General features: G+C 42.7%; 1 protein-coding gene across 1 annotated transcript in view; it reads left to right on the top strand.

The window, feature by feature from the left end:
- The first annotated feature begins 724 nt into the window (after positions 1-724).
- LOC138663871 (zinc finger protein 271-like) overlaps positions 725-24,505 on the top strand; it is a 48,814-nt gene continuing 25,033 nt past the window's right edge. The window contains exons 1-10 of the mRNA XM_069750234.1: positions 725-784; positions 3,653-3,800; positions 3,872-4,051; positions 4,134-4,257; positions 4,341-4,435; positions 22,422-22,571; positions 22,701-22,880; positions 22,964-23,087; positions 23,167-23,264; positions 23,463-23,553. Of these exons, the coding sequence (XP_069606335.1) occupies positions 3,723-3,800; positions 3,872-4,051; positions 4,134-4,257; positions 4,341-4,435; positions 22,422-22,571; positions 22,701-22,880; positions 22,964-23,087; positions 23,167-23,264; positions 23,463-23,553 (1,120 nt within the window). The 5' untranslated portion in view covers positions 725-784; positions 3,653-3,722. The remainder of the gene's footprint in view (positions 785-3,652; positions 3,801-3,871; positions 4,052-4,133; positions 4,258-4,340; positions 4,436-22,421; positions 22,572-22,700; positions 22,881-22,963; positions 23,088-23,166; positions 23,265-23,462; positions 23,554-24,505) is intronic.

Here is a 24,505-nt window from a genome sequence, read left to right as displayed (position 1 = left end):
CAGCACATACAGTAATACATATAGTGAACATTACAATGGCACAACATTAATAAGGCATAACCCACCGCATGGGGGGGCCACATCAGGAAAGAGGAGAGGGAGCAAACGAGGGTCCCTGCCACATCGTTACATACACACGCAGCTCCACTCTGTATACCTCGTACACGCACGGCTCTGCTTCGTACATCTAATACATACACAGCTGTGCTCAGTCCACCTTGTACACACGTGGCTCCGCTCCGTACACCTCGTACACATGCGGCTCCGTTCTGTACGCCCTGTACACAATGGCTCTGCTCCGTACACCTTGTACACACGCGGCTCCACTCCGTAAACACACGGCTCAGCTCCGTACATCTTGTACACACACGGTTTTGCTCCGTACACCTCGTAAACACGGCTCCACTCCTTACACCTCGTACACACACACACCTCGTTCTTTACGCCCTGTACACAACGGCTCTGCTCCATACACCTTGTACACACATGGCTCTGCTCCGTACACCTCGTACACACGGCTCCGCTCCATACACCTCGTACACACACTGCTCCGCTCCGTAAACCTCGTACACACACGGCTCTGCTACATCCACCCTGTAAACCCCTCCTGACCCCACACATAAACTTCCCCTCATCCAGCACCATGACAACCAGCACAGCAGAGTCCTGCATACACTGAGGCCCCTGATCATGTGACCCCTGACTCCTCCCCTCCTGTGACCTCATCCCAGGTCCTGTGCGCACAGAACAGCCATATATGTGGTGTGCGGCTCTGCAGGTGGAGGTAGGTGCTGGAGATTCACCATTACTGGGGGGGCTGAGACGATTTTGGTGCTTTTTTGTTCCTTTATGTGACTCCTGACGTTTTTTCCTTTTCCTCTGATAGATACATACGACCTAACTATGAAACACAGAAAACATGAAAACACGTATTGCTCACATAGTACAGTGCCACTTTCTTACTGCTAACTGTGCCCCCCATATAGTATGTACAATACCCCCACATACAGTATAATGTTCCAAAAGCACTGACACCCTGCTCCCCCTACACACACAGTGTATTGTTTATATAATGAGGGTGTCCGGCAGTGTAAGCACGCCCCTCACGCTTCCAGGCATAATCCAGCTCCCCGATGGGTTGCCTCTCACCGCACTCTGGTTACAAGGGGTGGGTTGTCGCCTTTAGGAGGCGGGACGGTTCGGGTCCCCGCCGTGCCATTTGGTTTGGAGACAGGACCCTTCACTCTCGGCACTGATGCTGTTCAGGGGTCCTGATAGAAGCCCAAAGGGTGAAACGCGCGTCGAGGTGCCTTCAGGGCCGGCCCGAACGTATAGGCGAACTAGGCGGCCGCCTAGGGCGCCGACCCAAAGGGGGCGCCAGAGAAAAAATAGAAAAAATTATAAAAAAATCTTTTCAAAAGGCAAAAAGTTTTAGGGATGGAAAGAAAAGTGTACATAATTTTTTTTAACATAAATTTAAAAGAACAACCGTTGAGCTTCAATTTACGCACGGTAAGGAGGCGCTAAACTACAGACGTGAGTCGTTTGCATCGTCTGCTGACAGGTGTTTGATCCAGCTCGTTTATTTTGCTCCTAAGTTTTCAAATGTTGGCAAAGCAAAGCAAACAACCAAAAATGCACACTTAGCACACACTACACAAAATATGTATACTTAAAAGGAAGGTGTACCATATGGCCTATTTATAAGTAGTTTGGACTTTAGGTACTAGGTACTAGTTGGCGATTATATTGATAGATGTCACCAGCAGTCGATGTGGCTAGTGGGAGGAGCCTGTTTTGACGCAATAGCGTAGACTGCCAATGGTGGTTTTTGTTTTGTGTTATTGATTACTTTGTATATATTTGTCCTATACAACTTCTCAGAAGATTAAAGAGTTAGGAGAGAGTTAATTAATCATTGTTGTTGTGGTTTATTTTGCTCCTAAATTTATATCCCAAGTTTTCATCTACTGCCAAGAATAGTAGGGGCGCAACAAAATAGTTTCGCCTAGGGCGCCGTAATCTCTCGGGCCGGCCCTGGGTGCCTTGTGTCCCCCACAGTGCCTCTCCTTGGCATAGATGCATGCTGCATCATGTCCACAGGTTATTGATTCAATCAAAGTACTCAGCACTTAGCACTATCTGCACTTTATGGCTCTGTTGAGCATTTTTCTCTTCATCTCTGTCTGATTATCCCTCCTCGAGCTCATGATCTGTATGTATCTATGTTATATATACAGCAACTGACCGTTTACATTTATATGCTGTTTCTAACATGTAAACTGATGCACGGAATGATATTTTGCTGTTGGCACAATTGTAGAGCTGGGACAAACTTGCCATCTGTGCATTTTTTGCATAATGTGATCCTACAGACCTGATTACACAGGTTATTAAGTATATGCAATTTGGTGTCCTTTGGTTAGACATATACAGGTGCTTCTCACTAAAATAGAATATCATCAAAAAGCTAATTTATTTCAGTTCTTAAATACAAAACGTGAAACTCATATATTATATGGAGTCATTACATACAGAGTGATCTATTTCAAGTGTTTATTTCTGTTAGTATTGATGATTATGGCTTTCAGCCAATGAAAACCCAAAGGTCATTATCTCAGTAAATTAGAATATTTCATAACACCAGCTTGAAAAATGATTTTTAAAATCCAAAATGTTGGCCTACTGAAGTTTATGTTCAGTAAATGCACTCTGTGAACTTGCTGCACTTGTTTTGCTCAGGAGGTGAGTGCATTAAATGGAGTCCCCGTGTACCATCACATCCAAGTAGCAAGCACAGTGAGTGAGCAGTATTTGTGGCATTCCAGAATATATTCTGAAAACATTACATCAGTAAATACATATATAGCACAGGATAAAGTGAGGAGGAAACAGATGGTAGCGGTGAAACAGAAAGAAAAGTATATATCACATCCCTGGGGCTGCTAGTACAAGATCACTAGTATAAGGATTTCATGTGACAAATGCCACAATCTCCCATAGTTAAATTATTAGTTAAAGTGCCACAGTGCACTTGAAAAAGCAGACCGCGAAACGTGCGTCAGGGGGGCTGCGTGTGGAACTTGGAAAGACATCCATACACGCTGGGTAAGCTGCTTGGTACTTATGAATGGTAATATCTTTGCACTGTGGCACTTTAACTAATAATTTAACTATGGGAGATTGTGGCATTTGTCACATGAAATCCTTATACTAGTGATCTTGTACTAGCAGCCCCAGGGATGTGATATATACTTTTCTTTCTGTTTCGCCACTACCATCTGTTTCCTCCTCACTTTATCCTGTGCTATATATGTATTTACTGATGTAATGTTTTCATAGTATTGTTGATTAATAAAAAACGTATATTTTTAAATATGTGTATTGGGATCTATATACTCCGTTTTTTTGTTTTATATATATTGGGGAGTATCCTAGGCTGTCCCAGAGATTTGGGCAAAAATATTGGGATATATTTATTTTCTCTCGGCCAAAGATTTATGTTAATTTTTGTGAGTTTTGTGTGGATTCCAGAATATATAAACAATAAAACAGCTGCACCTTAAATAACATTATTTCCTTTCATCTCCAGTAACTATATTAGTACGTGTATTATTACATAACATTTTTAAGTCTTTACATTGCTGTTCAGGTCCCTACAATATTGGATCCTCAATGGAGATTTTCTATATAAGATAATTTTCCTGTTTGACTCATCAAGGATGGAAAGGGGCAGGGACAAAATGGCAGAGAGGATATTACACCTCACCCTAGAGATCCTCTTCCGGATTATTGGAGAGGTGAGAATAACAGATGGACAGAACTGGAAATATATGTAGTGAGATTTATTAATGTGTCTCTCCACAATCAGGATTACACAGTGGTGAAGAAGACCTCTAATGAGTGCTGTCAGACCCCTGTGTCTAAAGGATTGCAAAGACCCATGAGCCCAATCATGGGACCTCCACCTCACCCCCTGATACACGAGGACATCAATGACCAGAAGATCCTAGAACTCACCTACAAGATGATTGAGCTGCTGACTGGAGAGGTGACACTGCTGGGAATGCTGGGACATTATATAGTAATGTTATGAAGGGATTGGGGGATGACGGTATCATTGTATGTGTCAGGTTCCTATAAGGTGTCAGGATGGCGCCGTCTATTTCTCCATGGAGGAGTGGGAGTATTTAGAAGGACACAAACATCTGTACAAGGACGTCATGATGGAGGATCCCCAGCCCCTCACATCACCAGGTAATAGACAGGACTACATACACACGGCATATAATTATCTGTATGTAAAGAATGAATTCAGTCCCTGTATGTGTTTTCTCCAGTTCTATCCAGTAAGAGGACAACACCAGAGAGATGTCCCCGTCCTCTTCTTCCACAGGACTGTAAAGAAAATCCCAATGGTCCTCAGGATCATCAGGTAGATGGAGAGATTATTATTATTTAACTGTCTTTGGCTCAATCTCGAGCAATGAAGACTTGATGGATGAACAATCTGTAGGAAGATTGATCTTCTGCAAGCCTATATAGGACTACCAGGGTCTTCTCTGCTGTTATGATTGCATCAAGCCATCAGATTGCTGGTCTACTTTTTCACCATGTTACTTCTATTCTTCCAACCATAATGTCCTTCTCCAGTGATTGTTTTCTTTGTATGAAGTGTCCAAAGTAGGCAAGTCGGAACTTGGTGATCTTTGTTTCGAGTGACATGTCTGACTTGATTCGTTCCAAAATTGATTTGTTTGCTCTTCTTGCCATGCTTAGTATTGATAACATCCTTCTTCCAATAACACATATCAAAGGCGTCGATTCCTGTTTCTTTATCGTCCATGATTCACATCCTTATGTTACTACAGAAAAAAACAGACTATGTACGACCCTTGTCTTCATCACCAGTGAAATGTTTTTGATTTGAAGATCTTGTACAGTGACTTCATTGTTTATTTACTCATAGCTATTCTCCTATTGACTTCTTGTATTGTCTCTGCATTTTGAGTGATCATTGATCCAAGTAGTTTGAAGTCCTTTACAACTTCCAGTTTGTTACCGTCCATCTCAAATGTGTGCCAGTTGTACATGGCAGTAGTCAATATCTTTTGTCTTGTTTGTATTGAGTAGCAGTCCTGTGTTCAAGCTTTCCATCTTGACATTCTGTAACAAGTTCTTTATTCCATCTACTCTTGTTGCTATCAGTATTGTATTGTCTGCTTATTCAAGATTGTTGATGATTCGTCCAGCAATTTTGATCCTTTTTTATAGCAAGTCCAACCTTCTTGAAAATAGCTTCTGCCTTTAAATTGTACAGAAATTGTGACAGGATTCAGCCTTGGCTGACGCGTCACTCTACTTTGAACGATGCCGTGTCAGTGTTCTGTTGCTTCTTTGGTCAATGTAAAGGTTCCTAATGAGACTGATTAGATGGTTCAGCACACCCATATACTTCATTCTATTCAAGAGTTTTTGATGAAAACACAGTTAAAGACTTTGCTGTAATTGATGAAGTACCAATAGATCTCCTTGTTGTATTATTTGGCCTTTTCCATTATGCATCTAATGTTAGCAATTACATCTTGTTCCTTTGCCTTTTTTGAATCCTGTTTGTTCCTCTGGCAGCTCTTTGTCAAAGTAAGAAGTAAGGATGTAACCGTCTTTTTAGGATCTTCAGTAGTATTTTCTTGGCATGAGGTATGAGCACAATAGTCTGATAGTTTCCACAGTCGGTAGCATCTCCCTTTTTCAGAATAGGAATAAACTCAGATCTTGTCCAGTCTTTGGGCCCTTTATCAGTTGTCCATATCTTTTTCACACAGGCTGCTTCAGGAGACTGTATTATTAGCAAACGTTTATGATCAGCTCATGGCCTTTTTTCTTGATAATGATCGATAACCTCCATCTTTGGCGAACACATATGTAATCAATCTGATTCTTATATGCCCCATTTGGTAATGTCCGTATGTAGAGTCTTCGTTTGTGATTTTGGAAGAAATGATAGACAGTTGATTTGTCATACAAAAAAATGATTCTTCCTACAGCCTCCTTTCCTTCATCAAGTTCAAAGTTACATGTTTGCCATGGCCAACTTTGTCATTCAAGTTTCCCATGATATTGAGTAAATCTTGTTCTGGCATCTTATTGATTTTTTTTTCTTGAACCTGATCATAGAATAGTTCATTGTCCTCCAACTCGTCAACTGTTGTTGGTGAGTAGATTTGTATTATTGTCACATGGATTGGCACTCCTTGTAATCTTATCAAGATGACTCTATCACTGACTGAATTATACTTCAGGACACCAGTGCCGGCCAATCTTTGGTTGAGAATAAAAGCGACATCATTTTGTCTTCAGTTATCATCGCCAATTGTAGACCCTATGTTTATTGACTGGAAATGTCTGAATTGAGCCGATCTTAGTTTGCAAAGTCGGGTCCTGTTTTGTCCATTTCGGCTGTGATGATGTTGAGTTTGCCTTGGTTCATGGTTCTTACTTTCTAAGTTCCGAACTTTGATATCTCTGCAGCTTTTAATCTTTCCTTTCGCCCAAGCAGTATCAGCACCAAGACACCCTAGCATCTTTTATCCTAGCACATCATGAACAGTGATCATCCTTGTGCCGACCATCGGCGGTTTCCCAGTATGCTTAGTTTGGTAACTCAGTTGAAACCTGTCAGTTGTCAAACCTGTCACGTTGACACGGCCAACGGCATAGCTTTCAACATCACTGATCCAGGCAAATATGCAAATTGCCTCTTCAGAGAAAAAGAAGACTTGGACTCTATAGCGCCACCTATTGGAAGTAGCGATCCTACAAGTCACAATCAACCCTTTAACAAGTCTTGCAATATGATTTAGGATAAGAGCCAAATCAGTATCTCAATTCACAGACACTGTTGGCCCTCATCAGTGCGAAGCATGAGAACTGATTAGGCTAGGTGAGAGGCTCTGGACTAGGGTCTAAGGGGTAACGTATCTCCTTATGGAGAGTGACATACCAGCTCTGGCTTGTCAAGGTAATAACAATAATCTTTATTTTTATATAGCGCTAACATATTCCGCAGCGCTTTACATTTTGCACACATTGTCATCACTGTCCCCGATGGGGCTCACAATCTAAATTCCCTATCAGTATGTCTTTGGAATGTGGGAGGAAACCGGAGTGCCCGGAGGAAACCCACGCAAACACGGAGAGAACATACAAACTCTTTGCAGATGTTGTCCTTGGTGGGGTTTGAACCCAGGACTCCAGCGCTGCAAGGCTGCTGTGCTAACCACTGCGCCACCATGCCGCCCGGTAAGGAGGCTTACTTGCCATGCAATCCTCCTCAGATCCAGACAAATACACACAACAAATGCACAATACATATATCAAATGCACGATACAGACAAATACACAATACATACGTCAAGAACACATTACACTATGTTTAGATGACTTGGTTGATTACTATGTATCCTTGTGTTCTTTATCTTTGTAAAACTTGTGTGTTCATATAGAATAACATTATTTTCTCAATATAGTTGCATGTGATATCTATGCAAAGGGCAGTCACATCTGGCATGTGTATGTACATGTGTGTGTATGCATGAGTATGTGTGTGTGTGTGTGTGTGTGTGTGTGTGTATATATATATATATATATATATATATATATATATATATATATATATATATATATATATATATATATAACCGGGCCTGGTGGCTGAAGGACTTGCTGATGCCAGCAAGTACTCAGCTGGATGTGCATCCTCAGGTGAACAATGAAGTGTATTACAGCTCACAGACCCATCGGGTCCATGCTCCGCAATACACACTGCCGGCCAATCCGAGGCTAGCAGTTGACTTCGGTGTAAAAGTGACCACCAGCGCATGGAAGAGGCGTCATGCGTTGCTTGTATGTTGAAGTGGGATGCATTAAATTATATGGAGGACTATGGATGGTGCATTATACTATGGGCTGTGCATTATACTATATGGAGGACTATGTAGAGTGCATTATACTTCTGCTATGGGGTCCCCATGGCTTCTATGTTCACCCCTGGTGAGCATAAGGGTATGTGCACACGTAGGAAACGAAGTGCAGAATTTTCTGCACAAAATCTGCATCTCCTGGCAGAATCCGCAGCCGCAGATTTACCGTGGTTTTTATGCGGATTTTGTGCGGAATTGATGTGGATTTTGTGCGGATTTTCACCGGTTTTTGCCTCAGCGGAATTTTAACATGGAGGGGTGCAGAAACGCTGCAGATCCGCACAAAAGAAGTGACATGCACTTCTTTGAAATCCGCAGCAATTCCGCACGGATTTTTCCGCACCATTTGCACTTCTTTTTTTTGCCATTTAATAACGTTATACTGTACATCACAGTGCGGATCTGAAGCATTTCTGCGCGGAAAAATCTGCTGCGGATCCGCAGCAAATCCCATCGTGTGCACATAGCCTATTGGTTTTCTATGTATTAAGGGACAGTGGCAGTGTGGGACATATACCAAGATGGGGGATATATACCAGGATGAGGGATAGAAATATCAGGATAGGGCCCAAAATAAGGGACATATACCAGGATGGGGACAGGATGAGGGGCATAACAATACCAGGATGTATATTTAAATATATATATCTAATATATAAAGCTGTGTGTGTGTGTCCCCGGGATTGGCATCTGCACCGTCACAACTACAGCCACAAAATTTTGCACGGTCACACGTCTGGACCCCGAGAGCATCATAGGCTATGTTGTGAGGTGAAATTTTAACCCCGCACATTCCAATTCACCAATCAATTTTGCCCCATATCTACATAATGGGGAAAAAGTGAAAGGAAAAGTGTTGGAGGCAAATTGACAGCTGCCATATGTGAACATGGGGAACTTAAAGAGTAAGAGCGATGGCGCCAAAGAATATATACCGTACAGTTGCTAAGGTGGGGCCCCGACATGGGATACTCACCACACACAGGGATATGAACACACACAAAACGCGCCACACACTACCACATGCTTGAACAGATATACCACCCTCAGCACACATTTCACCACACATACACCAACCTCGCCACATAAAAGTCGAAACACAAAAGTCGGCACTCAAAACTCGCCACGCGCAAAATTCGCCACATGCAAAACTCGCCACACGTGCAAAACTTACCTCATGGAAAACTCGCCACACGCAAAACTTGCACACGCGGAAAAATTGCCACATGCACAAAAGTTGCAACACATGCAAAAGTTGCCTCACTCAAAACGCACCACACATAAAACTCGCCATGCGCAAAACTTGCTGCACACAACTTGCTACACTAACCTGTCACATGCAACTCGACATACAGAAAGTTGCTACACGCATGTCGCCACACAAAACTCATCTCACAAAAGTCGCTACATGCATGTCACCACACGTAACTCAACAAACACAACTTGACACATAAAACTCGCTCTAAAACACATACAAGTCTGATATTATACTTCAAAAATAAAAATCTGATTTAATAAGCAGACAAACTACAAGAGCAACAAATGTACCGTATAGGAAATCCGGCAGCTGTCAGTCACATGACCTGTCTATTATGTGTATGTGTGAGCTAACATATACTGCCAGGGGGGAGGGCTTCCTGTTGGCTGGGGATTTATCAGGCTGCCAATTTAGCTTACAAATACTGAGGTAAAAATCTTGACCAAATAATGTGTGAACGAGGTCTAATACAGGAGGAGATGACACACAAATATATACTATACACAGGAGGAGATGACACCCAGGTGTATACTATATACAGGCGGAGATGACATACAGGTATATATATATACAGGAGGAGATGACATACAGGTATATACTATATAAAAGAGGAGATGACACATAGGTATATACAGGAGGAGATGACATACAACAGGTATATACTATATACAGGGGAGATTACATACAGGTATATACTATATATAGGAGGAGATGACACATAGGTATATACAATATGCAGGAGGAGATGACATACAGCAGGTATATACTATTTACAGAGCAGATGACATACAGGTATATACTATATACAGTGGAGATGACATACAGGTATATACTATATACAGGGGAGATGACATACAGGCATATACTATATACAGGAGATGACATACAGGTATATACTATATATAAGGGAGATGACAAACATGTATATACTGAGGGGAAAATGAGAGTTGTGAGGGGAAAATGAGGGGTGTGAGGTGAAAATGAAAAGGTGTGAGTGCAAAATGAGAGGAGTGAGGGAAAATAGTGGAGTGATTAGAAAATGACAGATGTGAAGTCGAAATGACAAGTGTTAGGGGGGCATGAGGAGCGAGGGGGGAATGAGAGGTGTGAGGGAGAAAATGAGAGAAGTGAGGTGCTATAACTAACCACAGATATTTACTATGCCCAGGCAACGCCGGGCTCTTCAGCTAGTGTGTGTATATATATATATATATATATATATATATATATATATACATACATACATACATACATACATACATACATACATACATACATACATACATATATATATATATATATATATATATATATATATATATATATATATATATATATATATACCGTATATACTCGAGTATAAGCCGACCCGAGTATAAGCCGACCCCCCTAATTTTGCCACAAAAAACTGGGAAAACTTATTGACTCTAGTATAAGCCTAGGGTGGAAATGCAGCATTTACCGGTGAATTTCAAAAATAAAAATAGATCATTATTTCCCCATAGCTGTGCCATATAGTGCTCTGCACCGTTCATTATTTCCCCATAGCTGTGCCCCATATAGTGCTCTGCACCGTTCATTGTGCCCCATTGCTGTGCCCATATACGGTGCTCTGCACCGTTCATTGTGCCCCATTGCTATGCCATATACGGTGCTTTGCACCGTTCATTGTGCCCCATTGCTGTGCCATATACGGTGCTCTGCACCGTTCATTGTGCCCCATTGCTGTGCCATATACGGTGCTCTGCACCGTTCATTGTGCCCCATTGCTGTGCCATATACGGTGCCATATGCTCCCTGCATGTCCCACATATATACACAGCTCTGCCGCCTGCATGTCTCACATATATACACAGCTCTGCCGCCTGCATGTCCCTCATATATACACAGCTCTGCTCCCTGCATGTCCCACATATATACACAGCTCTGCTCCCTGCATGTCCCACATATATACACAGCTCTGCCGCCTGCATGTCCCACATATATACACAGCTCTGCTCCCTGCATGTCCCACATATATACACAGCTCTGCTCCCTGCATGTCCCACATATATACACAGCTCTGATCCCTGCATGTCCCACATATATACACAGCTCTGCTCCCTGCATGTCCCACATATATACACAGCTCTGCTCCCTGCACCGTTCATTGTGCCCCATAGAAATCTCTGCCGCCGCCGCCGCTGCTGCAATAAAAAAAAAAAACACATACTCACCTCCCTTGATTGCAACTCCCGGCGTCTCGTTCCGGCGCCTCCATCTTCCCGGTGTCTCTGCTCTGACTGATCAGGCAGAGGGCGCCGTGCACACTATATGCGTCATCGCGCCCTCTGCCTGAACAGTCAGAGCGCAGACGTCGGGAAGATAGAGGCGCCGGCCGGGAAGATGGAGCGACGCCCGGCGGCTGGAACGTGGACAGGTGAATATGACATACTCACCTAGTCCTGGCGATCCTCGCGCTGTCCCTCTGCCTGGTCTTCGGTGCCGCAGCTCTTCCTGTCAGCGGTCACCGGCACTGCCGATTAGAGGAATGAATAGGCGGCTCCGCCCCTATGGGAGGTGGAGCCGCTTATTCATATCTCTAATGAGCGGTCCCACGTGACCGCTGAAGAGAGGAAGAAGCTGCAGCACAGAAGACGGGGAGGAAGGCAGGGACAGCGCGAGGATCGCTGGGACTAGGTAAGTATACCTCAGCGCCCTCACCCCCTCACCCGCCGACCCTGCCACCCACATTGACTCGAGTATAAGCCGAGAGGGGCACTTTCAGCCCAAAAATCTCGGCTTATACTCGAGTATATACGGTATATATATATATATATATATATATATATATATATATATATATATATATATATATATATATATATATATATATTCAGGATGGAGGGGCCCCTCCAAGGTTCTCATTGGAGCCCATAAGACTTTAGTTACGCCACTGTAAATGTATTTATATACCGTACTCGTATTTAATGTGTTACAATTAGTAAGGACAGGGTATCATAGACACCTGTTTTCAGGCTTTTATTAGATATTCGGACACTGAATACCCATATTATTTGGGCACTGTATGTGGGTATTAGTTGGTTGGGATCTTTCGTATATATTATTTGAGAACTATATGTTACTATTGTGCTCTGAATTTTTATATTATTTTACACTTGTACAGTGATTTTGTTCTGTATTATTTTAGCACTATATTTTGAACTGTATACTGGTATTTTTGAGCACTGTTTATTGGTTTTAATTGGATGGGATTTTTTGCTATATATTGGTATTTTTGGTATATTGGGACTTTTTTGAGAACTGTTTATTGGTCTTAATTAGATGGGATTGTTTTGGTACATATTTGGGAACTGTATGTTGTTGGTAATTGTTTCACTGTGTATTGGTATTTGTTTTTTCTCTCTCTTATTTGGCATTACTTGCTATTTGTCTATTGGAATTATTTTAGCACTGCATAGCGATGTGTTACTGTGTATTCTTTGTGTGTATTCTGTTTTCATTGTCTGATACCACACTACTGCATTATATATCGACAAAAATGATGTTCCCCTATAAAGCTTGGCCATAGGCTGAGCTTCAAAGGAGGACAAAAATGACACCCATGGGAGCCATTAGTAGGCCCCTGGCCGCCATGACAACCCAAGAGCGCTTGGCTAAACCAAGCAGTGTACTCTATAAGAGAGGTCATACTAGACTTCTCTGTTGGCTTACTTATTATGCTTTGCTTATATACAGTAGCTTTATCATATCCCGCAGCCCTTTACAGACATTATCACTGTCCCCATTAGGGCTCACAATCTAGATTCCCTATTCATTTGTGGAAGGAAACCAGAGACCCCGGAGGAAACCCACGCAAACAAGGGGAGAACATACAAACTCCTTGTAGATGTTGTCTTTGGTGGTACTTGAACCCAGGGCTGCCGTGCTAACCACTGATCCACCATGGTGCTTCTTATCTCTCAGAGAACAGAATTATGGGCAATCCGAAATTAGACATACCAAATCCTTCTCTCCCCCGACATTGTCTGTTGGAGGAGATTCAGTGGGTTCCCATACTCATTAGACGGTTAGTCAATATTGGTGAGTTCGGCTGACATTATTCTAATATGTATGGGGTGTTTGAGGTACGACTTGTATCAGGGCTGTGTCATCTACGAGGTGCTGAGCTTGGTTTTTGCTGACAGATTCCCTTTACTTCCTTGAGATGATTAGTAAATAATACTAAAAAAATTTCATAAGTAACGTTTGTCAACTAATTACATAGATAATACATTTATAATTACTGGGTCCTTCTGCTTGTTGTATAGTTACATCATTTATATACTTAAAAAAACAAATGTCCATCAAGTGCAGGCAAAGGATAGCAAAAACTAATACGACTGGGTTTATATACAACAACAATGCATAATCCGGTTTGCTCCAGAAGAGGTAATCTTTCTTTACTATTCTTCCCTGGAGATTGAACCTTTCTGTCTCCTAGTGCAGCGATTGCCCCCTTGTCATTTGAGTAGGGTTTACATGAAACGGCTTTTGACCATACTTTTTGTATTGACCATTTATTTACTTGCACAAGTTAATCATGTTCCCCCTTAGACATCTCTTCTCAAGACTAAACGTCTTTTCCTCATAACAATAATTTTATTTCTATAGCGCCAACATATTCTGCTGTACTTTACAATTCAGAGGGGACTTTTATGGAAAATAAAGACATTACAGAGTAACACATAACTCTACTAAGATCCTCCGTGTCCCTCATCAGGTTTATGGCTCTTCTATTGAGAGTCATCAGTGGTTGATACCTTAATGCAGAGGTCCCCAACTCCAGTCCTCAAGGCCCACCAACATGTCTTGTTTTCAGGATTTCCTTAGTCTTCCCCAGGTAATAATTGCATCACCTGTGCAATGCAAAGGAAATCCTGAAAACATGACCTGTTGGTGGGCCTTGAGGACTGGAGTTGGGGACCCCTGCCTTAATGATACCAAGATATATATCTTTCCTGGCTCTTCTATGTAATTTTTATCATTTTATGTATCAACCTTTTGTGTGGCACCGTATCAAAAGCTTTTGAAAAGTCCATATACACTACATCCACTGGGTTCCCTTGGTCCAATCCGGAACTTACCTCTTCATAGAAACTGATCAAATTAGTCTGACATGAACGGTCCCTAGTAAACCCGTGCTGATACTGGGTCATGAGGTTATTCCTCTTCAGATACTCCAGTATAGCATCCCTTAGAATGCCCTCCAGGATTTTACCCACAGTAGAGGTTAAGCTTACTGGCCTATAATTTCCGAGTTCAGTTTTTGTCCCCTTTTTGAATATTGGCACCACATTTGCTATACGCCAGTCCTGTGGTACAGACCCTGTTATCATGGAGTCTTTAAAGATTAAAAATAATGGTCTATCAATGACTGTACTTAATTCCTGCAGTACTCGGGGGTGTATCCCATCCGGGCCCGGAGATTTGTCAATTTTAGTGATTTTTAGACGCCGCCGCACCTCCTGCTGGGTTAAGCAGGTGACATTTAATTGGGAATTTTTATCACTAGTCATTTTGTCTGCCATGGGATTTTCTTGTGTAAATACTGATGAAAAAAAGTAATTTAGCATATTGGCTTTTTTCTCATCCTCATCCACCATTTCACCCAGACTATTTTTAAGGGGGCCAACACTATCATTTTTTAGTTTCTTACTATTTATGTAGTTAAAGAATATTTTAGGATTATTTTTACTCTCTCTGGCAATGAGTCTCTCTGTCTCAATCTTTGCTGCCTTGATTTGCTTTTTACAGAACTTATTTAATTTTCTGTATTTATTTAATGCCTCATCACTACCTACTTCCTTTAATTCTCTAAATTCTTTCTTTTTGTCACTTATTGCGCCCCTTACAGCTCTATTTAGCCATATTGGTTTCCTCCTATTTCTAGTATGTTTATTCCCATACGGTATATACTGTGCACAGGTCCTATCCAGGATGCTAATAAATGTCTCCCATTTTCTTTGTGTATTTTTATGTCTCAGGATATCGTCCCAGTTAATTGCACCAAGATCCTCTCTCATTCATTGGAAATTTGCCCTCTTGAAATTTAGTGTCCTTGTAACCCCTCTATTACACATCTTTCTCTTACCCCATGACGGCACTAACGAGAGAGAGGGATCCGCCCTCAGGGACAGGAAACCCACAGGTTAAAAAGGCGGGACCTCTCCTCCACCTCAGTTCGGTTTCCTGTCCCCGACGGGGATCCCACAACTCACCATCCAGGAGTCCAGGGACCATCAGGCCGAGTTCAGGCAGCGGGGGGCCCTGCCACGGTCTCAGGTGGATTCCTCCCTGAGGGCGCGATCCGGGGTCGGCGGGCCTCGTAGATGCACGCAGAGGGGAGGCAGTGAAGAGGATGCCGAGAAAGCCTGCCTCTTCCTTTTCAAAGGGATGATCGGCAATAGGTAGCGGCGGCTACCTGGAGGTTTTCTCCACCGATCCATAAAGCACACAGGAGGTGGTGACGCCGGTCACCGACAGGAGAACGCTGGGAGCAGCGGCGGCTGCGGAAGCTCCGTCCCTCCTGTGAGCCGGCAAACAGTGAGCGCGCGCGGGGAGTTCGGCGACTTACTGCGCAGGCGTGGGGGTCACTTCCGGGACGGCGCAGGGCACCTCTGGGTAAACCGGAAGTTGCCTGGCGCCGCTCCATTAGTATATATCCAGAAGGAAAGGGGTATACCGCTGCTCAGAGATTACCACCATGAGTGGAATAGAGCAGTCGGTGGAAGAAATTTCACAGGCCCCTGTGACAAAGAACCCGAAGGAGCGCCATTCCTCAAGAAAACCCACGCAGCGCAGCAGCTCAGGATCCCAGCGTAGCAGAGGCTCTGGTGGATCCAGGAGGGAGACGGTGGTTCAAGTGGAGGAGGCATCCTCAAAGCCACAGCCGGGAAAGAAATGCCAGGGGAAAAGTAAACATAGAGTATGCCCGCTTTGTTCAGCAGATTTGCCGGATTCATGGGTTAAAAAACTCTGTGCGCCATGTATTAAGAACACCATTGATGAGGAGACGCCAAGTTTCACATCTGAATTAAAAGATTTAATTAAAACCCAAGTAGCAGACGCATTAAAAAGCGTAAAAAACCGTAAAAGAAAACATAAAGAAAAATCTCCAGATTACAGCTCCAGCGAGGGAGATAGTACGAGTGGGGATTCTGATAGCTCTACAGCTTCATCATCCTCCTCCGCATCTTCAGAAAGCGGTCGCAACTGTTTCCCAATAGATGAAACGGATGCGTTGGTGAAAATGGTTAGGGCGACAATGGGTCTGGCAGACACTCGTTCCAAAAAATCTGTACAAGATCTTATGTTTAGTGGCCTGGAACAAAAGAAGTACAGAGTGTTCCCATTAAATGAAAAAATTCAAGCCCTTATAAAAAAGGAGTGGAAAAGACCAGACAAAAAAGTACTGTTAACACCCAAAAGGAAATACCCATTTGATGACCCAGCCTGCGCCTCATGGGGAAAAGCGCCAAAATTAGACGTCGCCATCGCGAAAGCCTCTAAAAAGTTCGCTCTGCCTTTTGAAGATATGGGGACCCTCAAGGATCCTATGGATAAAAAGGCCGATGTCTTCCTAAAAGGGTCCTGGGAGGCCGCCAGCGGGGGGCTAAAACCCGGTATAGCTGCTACGTGTACAGCTAGAGCACTAATGGTCTGGCTGGATCATTTAGAGACTCAATTAAAAAATAAAACCCCGAGAGAGTCTATACTAGACTCCGTGTCAGCGATGAGAGGGGCCGCTGCATATTTAGCAGATGCCTCAATAGACTCAGTTAGACTGACGGCAAGATCGGCTTCCTTCTCAAATGCGGCTAGGAGAGCATTATGGCTAAAGTGCTGGCCGGGGGACCTGCAAACTAAAGCTAAGTTGTGTTCCATTCCGTGTGAAGGTGAATATTTGTTCGGTCCCACCCTAGACGATGTCCTCGAAAAAGCGGTTGATAAAAAGAAAGCCTTTCCGGGATTCCTAAATCAATCTTATAGGCGGCCCTTTCGAGGAAGGAGGTTCACACAAAGACGCCCCCCAAAAAATCAAAAGGAGGGGTGGGAAGACAGAAAATTCAAAAGAGGAGGTTTCATGTTCAACAAGCCGGATAATAAAAAACAGCCACAATGAGGGTGTGCCCCAGGTAGGAGGGAGACTGACCCACTTTCTTCCAACCTGGGAAAAAATTTCTGGAAGTGCCTGGACTCTAAATATCATAAAGACGGGCCTAAAACTAAGCTTTCACACAATGCCACACAATCAGTTTGTGGTCACACCACGAAGAAAGTCAGAGATCGAGCAGCTAAGCATCCAGAGAGAAGTTCTCACTCTTCTGGAGAAGAAAGTCTTACAGGAAGTTCCACAACAGGAAGAGACGAGGGGGTTTTATTCTCCGCTCTTTCTTCGAACAAAACCGGACGGAACTTTCAGAGTAATTATAAATTTGAAACAACTAAACAGATACCTGGTAATAGAAAAATTCAAAATGGAGACAATAAAATCATGTGTCAGATCCCTTATCCCGTCTTGTTTCATGACTGTTATAGACTTAAAGGACGCATACTATCATGTGCCAATCCATCCGGATTTCCGGAAATATCTCAGGGTTGCAGTAATGATACAAGGGGAACTGAAACATTACCAATACAAGGCTCTTCCGTTTGGTCTAGCCATTGCCCCGAGAGTATTCACAAAATTAATGGCGGAAGTAATGGCCCATATAAGGGAACAAAACATATTGATTGTGCCTTATCTGGACGACCTCCTAGTGATGGGCAGTTCCTCTCTACATTGCAGCCAGCAACTAAACAGAGTGATGGTAGCCCTATCGAATCTAGGATGGTTTCTGAACCTGGAAAAATCCAGGCTTATCCCATCTCAAGTACAGTTGTACTTGGGGATATTAATAGACTCAACAAAGCAAGAGTGTCGTCTGCCAGAAGAAAAAGTATCCAACATGATACATCTAGTGAATCAGTTGAGTATCTCTCCTCTGATCTCTCTAAGGAGAGCCATGTCCATACTGGGATCAATGACATCCTGTATCCCAGCGGTACAGTGGGCTCAGAGCCACTCGAGAGATCTCCAGTGGGAAATACTAGAGGCGGTATCCCACGCAGGAGGAAATTTAGAAAAGCAATTAAAAATATCCTCTCGGACAAAAACTTCCTTAGCTTGGTGGACAGACCCGTCCAATCTCAGGAGGGGGGTTCCATGGGTATGGCCGGTCTCGATAATCCTGACCACAGACGCAAGCCCTTGGGGGTGGGGGGCCCACCTAAACAGGCAAATTGCCCAAGGTCCTTGGTCAGTAGAAGAAAAAGACCTTACTTCAAACATGAAGGAGCTTTTAGCAGTTCAGTACGCCATCAATCATTTTTTAACTTCCCTCCGTTCCCACCACGTGAGACTACTGACGGACAACAGGGTGGTAGTAGCATATTTAAACCATCAGGGAGGGACGAGGTCTCAATCCCTAATGAAAGTGACAAATTTCATCATGTCACAAGCAGAAGCCAACTTGTCCTCCCTGACAGCCCTTCACATAAAAGGGTCAGAAAATCAAACTGCAGATTTTCTAAGCAGAACCCAATTAAAACAGGGGGAATGGGAGTTAAATACAAGTATATTCAAACGCATAGTGGATCTTTGGGGGGCCCCGGATATAGATCTATTTGCAAACAATCAAAATCGGAAAACGGAGGCCTTCTGCTCGATAGATCCTCGGGGGAGTCCAGTGGCCATAGACGCGTTGTTAATTCCATGGAAATTCCATCTAGCTTATGTGTTTCCTCCGATAGCTCTAATTCCCTTAGTCTTGAAGAAAATCAGGGAAGACAGAGCCAAAGTGATACTGATAGCTCCGTTCTGGCCGAAAAGAGTATGGTTCCCATGGCTACGCCTAATGTCCATAGCGGATCCATGGGTACTCCCAGATATCCCAGACCTTCTGCATCAAGGGCCAGTGAATCACCCTCAAATAAAAAGTTTGCACATGACGGCCTGGCTTTTGAAAGGGAACTGTTAACAAAAAGGGGGTTTTCTTCAAATTTAATTTCTACCCTGCTGGCCAGTAGAAAACCTATAACTACCAGAGCCTACGGCAAAGTCTGGAAAAAGTTCCTCTCCACGTCAGGAGTTATCCTATCAAATCAGATGCCAATTCAGGAAATCTTAGAATTTCTTCAAAAAGGTTTAGAGAAAGGCCTAGCAACAAATACTCTGAAGGTTCAGATTGCAGCATTGGGTGCCCTTTACAACCAGGATTTGGCGGGGAATCACTGGGTAAAAAGATTTGTTAGAGCATCTACTAGGTCCAGACCAGTTATACATCTCACCGCTCCTCCCTGGGACCTGAACTTAGTCCTTTCAGCACTAACTAAAGCGCCGTTCGAACCTTTATCTCAGGCTTCACTAAAAATAATATCTTGGAAAACCTGTTTATTGGTGGCCCTAACCTCAGCTCGCAGGATTAGTGATCTGCAGGCCTTATCAGCCTACCCACCTCTAACACAAATATTAGATGACAGAGTAATCCTCAAAACTGACCCTTCTTACCTTCCCAAAGTGGCATCAAAATTCCACAGATCTCAAGAGATAGCGTTACCATCTTTTTGCCCCAATCCAAAAAACAAAAAAGAGGAGGCTCTACACACTCTAGATGTAAAGAGATGTCTAACACACTATCTATCAGCCACAAGGGAGTGTAGAAAAGGGAGGGCTCTGTTTGTCTGCTTTCAGGGACCAAATAAGGGTCACAAGGCATCGAAAGCCACGTTGGCGAGGTGGGTAAGAGATGCCATCAAGATGTCATATACCTCTTCCGGAGAACAAGCTCCGGACACAATTAAGGCCCATTCAACCAGGTCGGTGGCAACCTCTTGGGCTGAACGTGGTGGAGCATCAATAGATCAAATATGTAGAGCAGCCACTTGGTCTTCCCCCTCTACATTCTTCAAGCACTATCAGCTTAATCTATCTTCTCCCTCAGACTTAACTTTTGGTAGGAGAGTTCTTGAGGCAGTAGTCCCACCCTAAAATTTTCATTCTTTGAAATTCTCTCGTTAGTGCCGTCATGGGGTAAGAGAATATCGTAGTTACTTACCGATAACGGTATTTCTCTGAACCCATGACGGCACCTGTATATTCCCTCCCTTCACGTATGGGTGTCCACACTACTTATAAATTAAGTCACGAGGTGTGCATAAAAAAAAAAAAAAAAAAAAAAGTGTATATATATATATATATATATAGAGGAGCTTACATAAGTTATACAGTTATATTTTGTTGTGTAAAAATAACCAATTAAGTTACAGCAGAAATTCCCTGCAAGGCTCTGTAAACCAACTGAGGTGGAGGAGAGGTCCCGCCTTTTTAACCTGTGGGTTTCCTGTCCCTGAGGGCGGATCCCTCTCTCTCGTTAGTGCCGTCATGGGTTCAGAGAAATACCGTTATCGGTAAGTAACTACGATATTTTAAAGGATACATGAAAACTTATTATTTTGTGATCGCTATTACCCAAGTGACCCCCAACCCTTATATTTGCTATGCGGTCTGGCCTGTTGGTTAATATTAGGTCTAGCAGTGCCCCCCTTCTTGTTGGGTCCTGAACCAGTTGTGAAAGGTAATTGTCTCTCATAGTTGTCAAAAACCGATTACTTTTGCTGGAACTGCAGATTTCCGTTCCCCAATCTATTTCAGGGTAGTTGAAGTCCCCCATAATAATGACTTCTCCTTGAGTCGCAGCTTCATCTATTTGCTTTACAAGGATATTCTCCATTGCTTCCATTATTTTTGGAGATTTATAACAAACCCCTATCAGTTATTTATTAATTATTATTTTTTCCCCCTCCCCTTATCTCCACCCACAGAGATTCTACATTTTCATTAAATTCACCTATATTACCACGCAGGATGGGTTTTAAGGACAATTTTACATATAGACACACCCCACCCCCTCGCTTATCTGTACGGTCATTTCTGAACAAGCTATAGCCCTGCAAGTTAACAGCCCAGTCATGGCTCTCATCCAGCCATGTTTCAGATATCCCCACCATGTCATAATTATGCTCCAACAACATTAGTTCTAATTCGTCCATTCTAGACTGTATGCTTCTGTTAATACATCCCAGAATTGCATTTGCTTTTTTTGCTGCTGCATCACACTGTTGACTCCTGTTTAGTTTATGATCTATTAGTATACCTAAGTCTATTTCACATGTGCTGTTGCTTAGCTCTATTCCTCCCATTCTGTATATGCTTTTTTAATTTTTATTGCCCAGATGTAGTACTTTCCATTCTGTTAATTGCTGCCCACTGCTCCAGATTATTTATATCTTTTTGAATCCTCTCTCTCTTGTCTCTAGTATTATCTATCCCTCCTAGCTTTGTGTCATCAGCAAATTTAATCAGTATACCCTCAATTGCTTCATCTAAATCATTGATAAAGATGTTGAACAATACAGGGCCCAGAACAGAACCCTGTGGTACCCCACTTGAGACATTCTTCCAACTGGATGTGCAGCCATTTACGACCACTCTTTGGGTCCGATCACTAAGCCAGTTATGAATCCACCTAACAGTTGCTGTGTCCATTCCATACTTAGTCATTTTTTCAATAAGGATGGTGTGAGATACTTTGTCAAATGCTTTGCTGAAGTCAAGATATACTATATCTACAGCATTTCTCTGATCCATCCAGTCAGTGATTCTGTCATAGAAGGAAATTACAAACCAATGCTGACTCTGATTAATCACTTCATTCTTATCCAGGTACTTACATACATGCTGTTTAATAATTTGTTCAAAGATCTTTCCTGGTATAGAAGTCAGACTCACCGGCCTATAGTTCCCAGTGTCCACCTTCTTCCCCTTTTGAAGATAGGAACAACATTTGCTCTTCTCCAGTCTTCTGGGACTTCTCCTGTTCTCCAAGAATTTTCAAAGATTACGGATAGTGGTTCAAAATTTTCTTCTGCTATCTCCTTTAGTACTCTGGGGTGTAATTCATCTGGACATCATCTGGATGTGGTTATTGATCACAGCATATAAAGAGTTAAAATCCAGCATTTGAGCTCCTGGAATAACACATCAAGTGCTCAATATGCCTCAGCATTGGTTTACATTGGCTCATCTTCTTCCAATTCAGGTCCCAACAATATTGGCTCCTCTCAGTGGAGATTTTCTGTATAAGAGAATTTTCCTGATTGACCCATCAAGGATGGATAGAGACAGGGACAAGATGTTGGAGAGGATATTACACCTCACCCAAGAGATCCTCTTCCGGCTTACTGGAGAGGTGAGTGATTCTGATGACGTCACATTGCACCATTCATATCTATACGAATAACAGATGGACAGAAATGGAGAGGTGAGGACTCTGGAAATGTCTGTAGTGACATTTATTAATGTGTCTCTCCATAACCAGGATTACACAGTAGTGAAGAAGACCTCTAGTGAGCGCTGTCAGGCCCCTGCATCTGAGGGATGGGGAAGACCTCTTAGCCCAATGACAGGGCCTCCACCTCGCCCCCTGAAAAATGAGGACATCAATGAGCAGAAGATCTTAGAACTCACCTACAAGATGACTGAGCTGCTGTCTGGAGAGGTGACACTGCTGGGAATACTGGGACATTATACAATAACGCTATAAAGGGATTAGGGAGATGACTGTACCATTGTATGTTTCAGGTTCCTATAAGATGTCAGGATGTCGCCTTCTATTTCTCCATGGAAGAGTGGGAGTATTTAGAAGGACACAAAGATCTGTACAAGGACATCATGATGGAAATTCATCAGCCCCTCACATCACCAGGTAATAGGACTAAATACACACAGCCTGTAATTATCTGTATGTAAAGAATGAATTCAGTCCCTGTATGTGTTTCCTCCAGTTCCATCCAGTAAGAAGACAACACCAGAGAGATGTCCGGGTCCTCTCCTTCCACAAGTCTGTAAACACAAAAATCGCAATGTTGCTCAGGATCATCAGGTAGATGGAGAGAAAGTGTCATGAGATCTCCCCTATGATGTGTAGATGGCTCTGAAGGTCTTGTGTTCAGTCTTGTTTTATCCACCAGTATTATATGTTTTATACTTGTGTAATGAGAACGGTGGAGATGGCAGGATTAGAGCTGATCATAGATGTGACTTCTCCATCTGTCTGTGACTTTAACAATATTTGTTTCAGGGTGAAGATCTGACCCATATTAATACTACATTGACATCTGTGATGGGTGATCAACAGTGTAAAGAGGAGATTCTTACAGATAACTGCCCAGGTGAGTAGTAAACATTAAATGCCACAGATTTTTCAGGCTGAAACTGCTTTATCGGCGGTCTAATGTGGCCATATCACAATCAAGTTTTCACAATTTTGCATCTAGACCACCGCATGTTTCTACTCCTGAATCTGTCTCCACTACTTTGGGCAATACACAGGTGTAGTATTTAGTGATGAGCGAATATACTCGTAACTAGAGATTTCTCGAGCACGCTCGGGGGTCTTCCGAGTATTTTTTAGTGCTCGAAGATTTAGTTTTTCTTGCCACAGCTGAATGATTTACATATGTTAGCCAGCATAAGTACATGTGGGGATTCCCTAGCAACCAAACCCCCACATGTACTTATGCTGGCTAACAAATGTAAATCATTCAGCTGCGGCGCTAAAAACGAAATCTCCGAGCATTAAAAAATACTCGGAGGACCCCCGATCGTGCTCGAGAAATCTCTAGTAACGAGTATATTCGCTCATCACTAGTAGTATTGGATCCCTCTCAAATGGAATGTAACAAATTGTTTTTGTTTGTTTTTTACGTCTTGTATGTTAATTATTTCTATCTAAATGTGTAATTTCTTTAAGAACCTTAATTGAAAGAAAATATTGGCCTTTGAGATATTTTGGATTACCAAGAGCTACCAAGCCACCAACTCTTAATTACTCCAGAGGTGTTTTAACACTAGTTGCTAAATCATTGATGAGAAAGACTGTCAGGGTTCATTGTGATCAGTTTGTTATTGTCAGGTTTTTTTTCTATAGTAGTTGGTGCCCAAGATGCTCAGATTGAACCGCTTTCTGCAGCTAATGTAGTTGTTCCCAACTAGGCCTTAATTTTCAAATCTAACATGTCACTTTATGTGGTCATAAGTTTGCAATGTTTCTTCTGATTCTAGTTATACTGTGATTTTTTATTTTTTTTTTTCCATGACGCATTGGCAGGAAAAGTTTGGTCA

Source organism: Ranitomeya imitator, chromosome 2 (assembly GCF_032444005.1).
Source record: "Ranitomeya imitator isolate aRanImi1 chromosome 2, aRanImi1.pri, whole genome shotgun sequence".
NCBI lineage: Eukaryota > Metazoa > Chordata > Amphibia > Anura > Dendrobatidae > Ranitomeya > Ranitomeya imitator.
The sequence above is the reverse complement of the archived record's forward strand: the minus strand, read 5'-3'. Positions and strand labels throughout refer to the sequence as shown.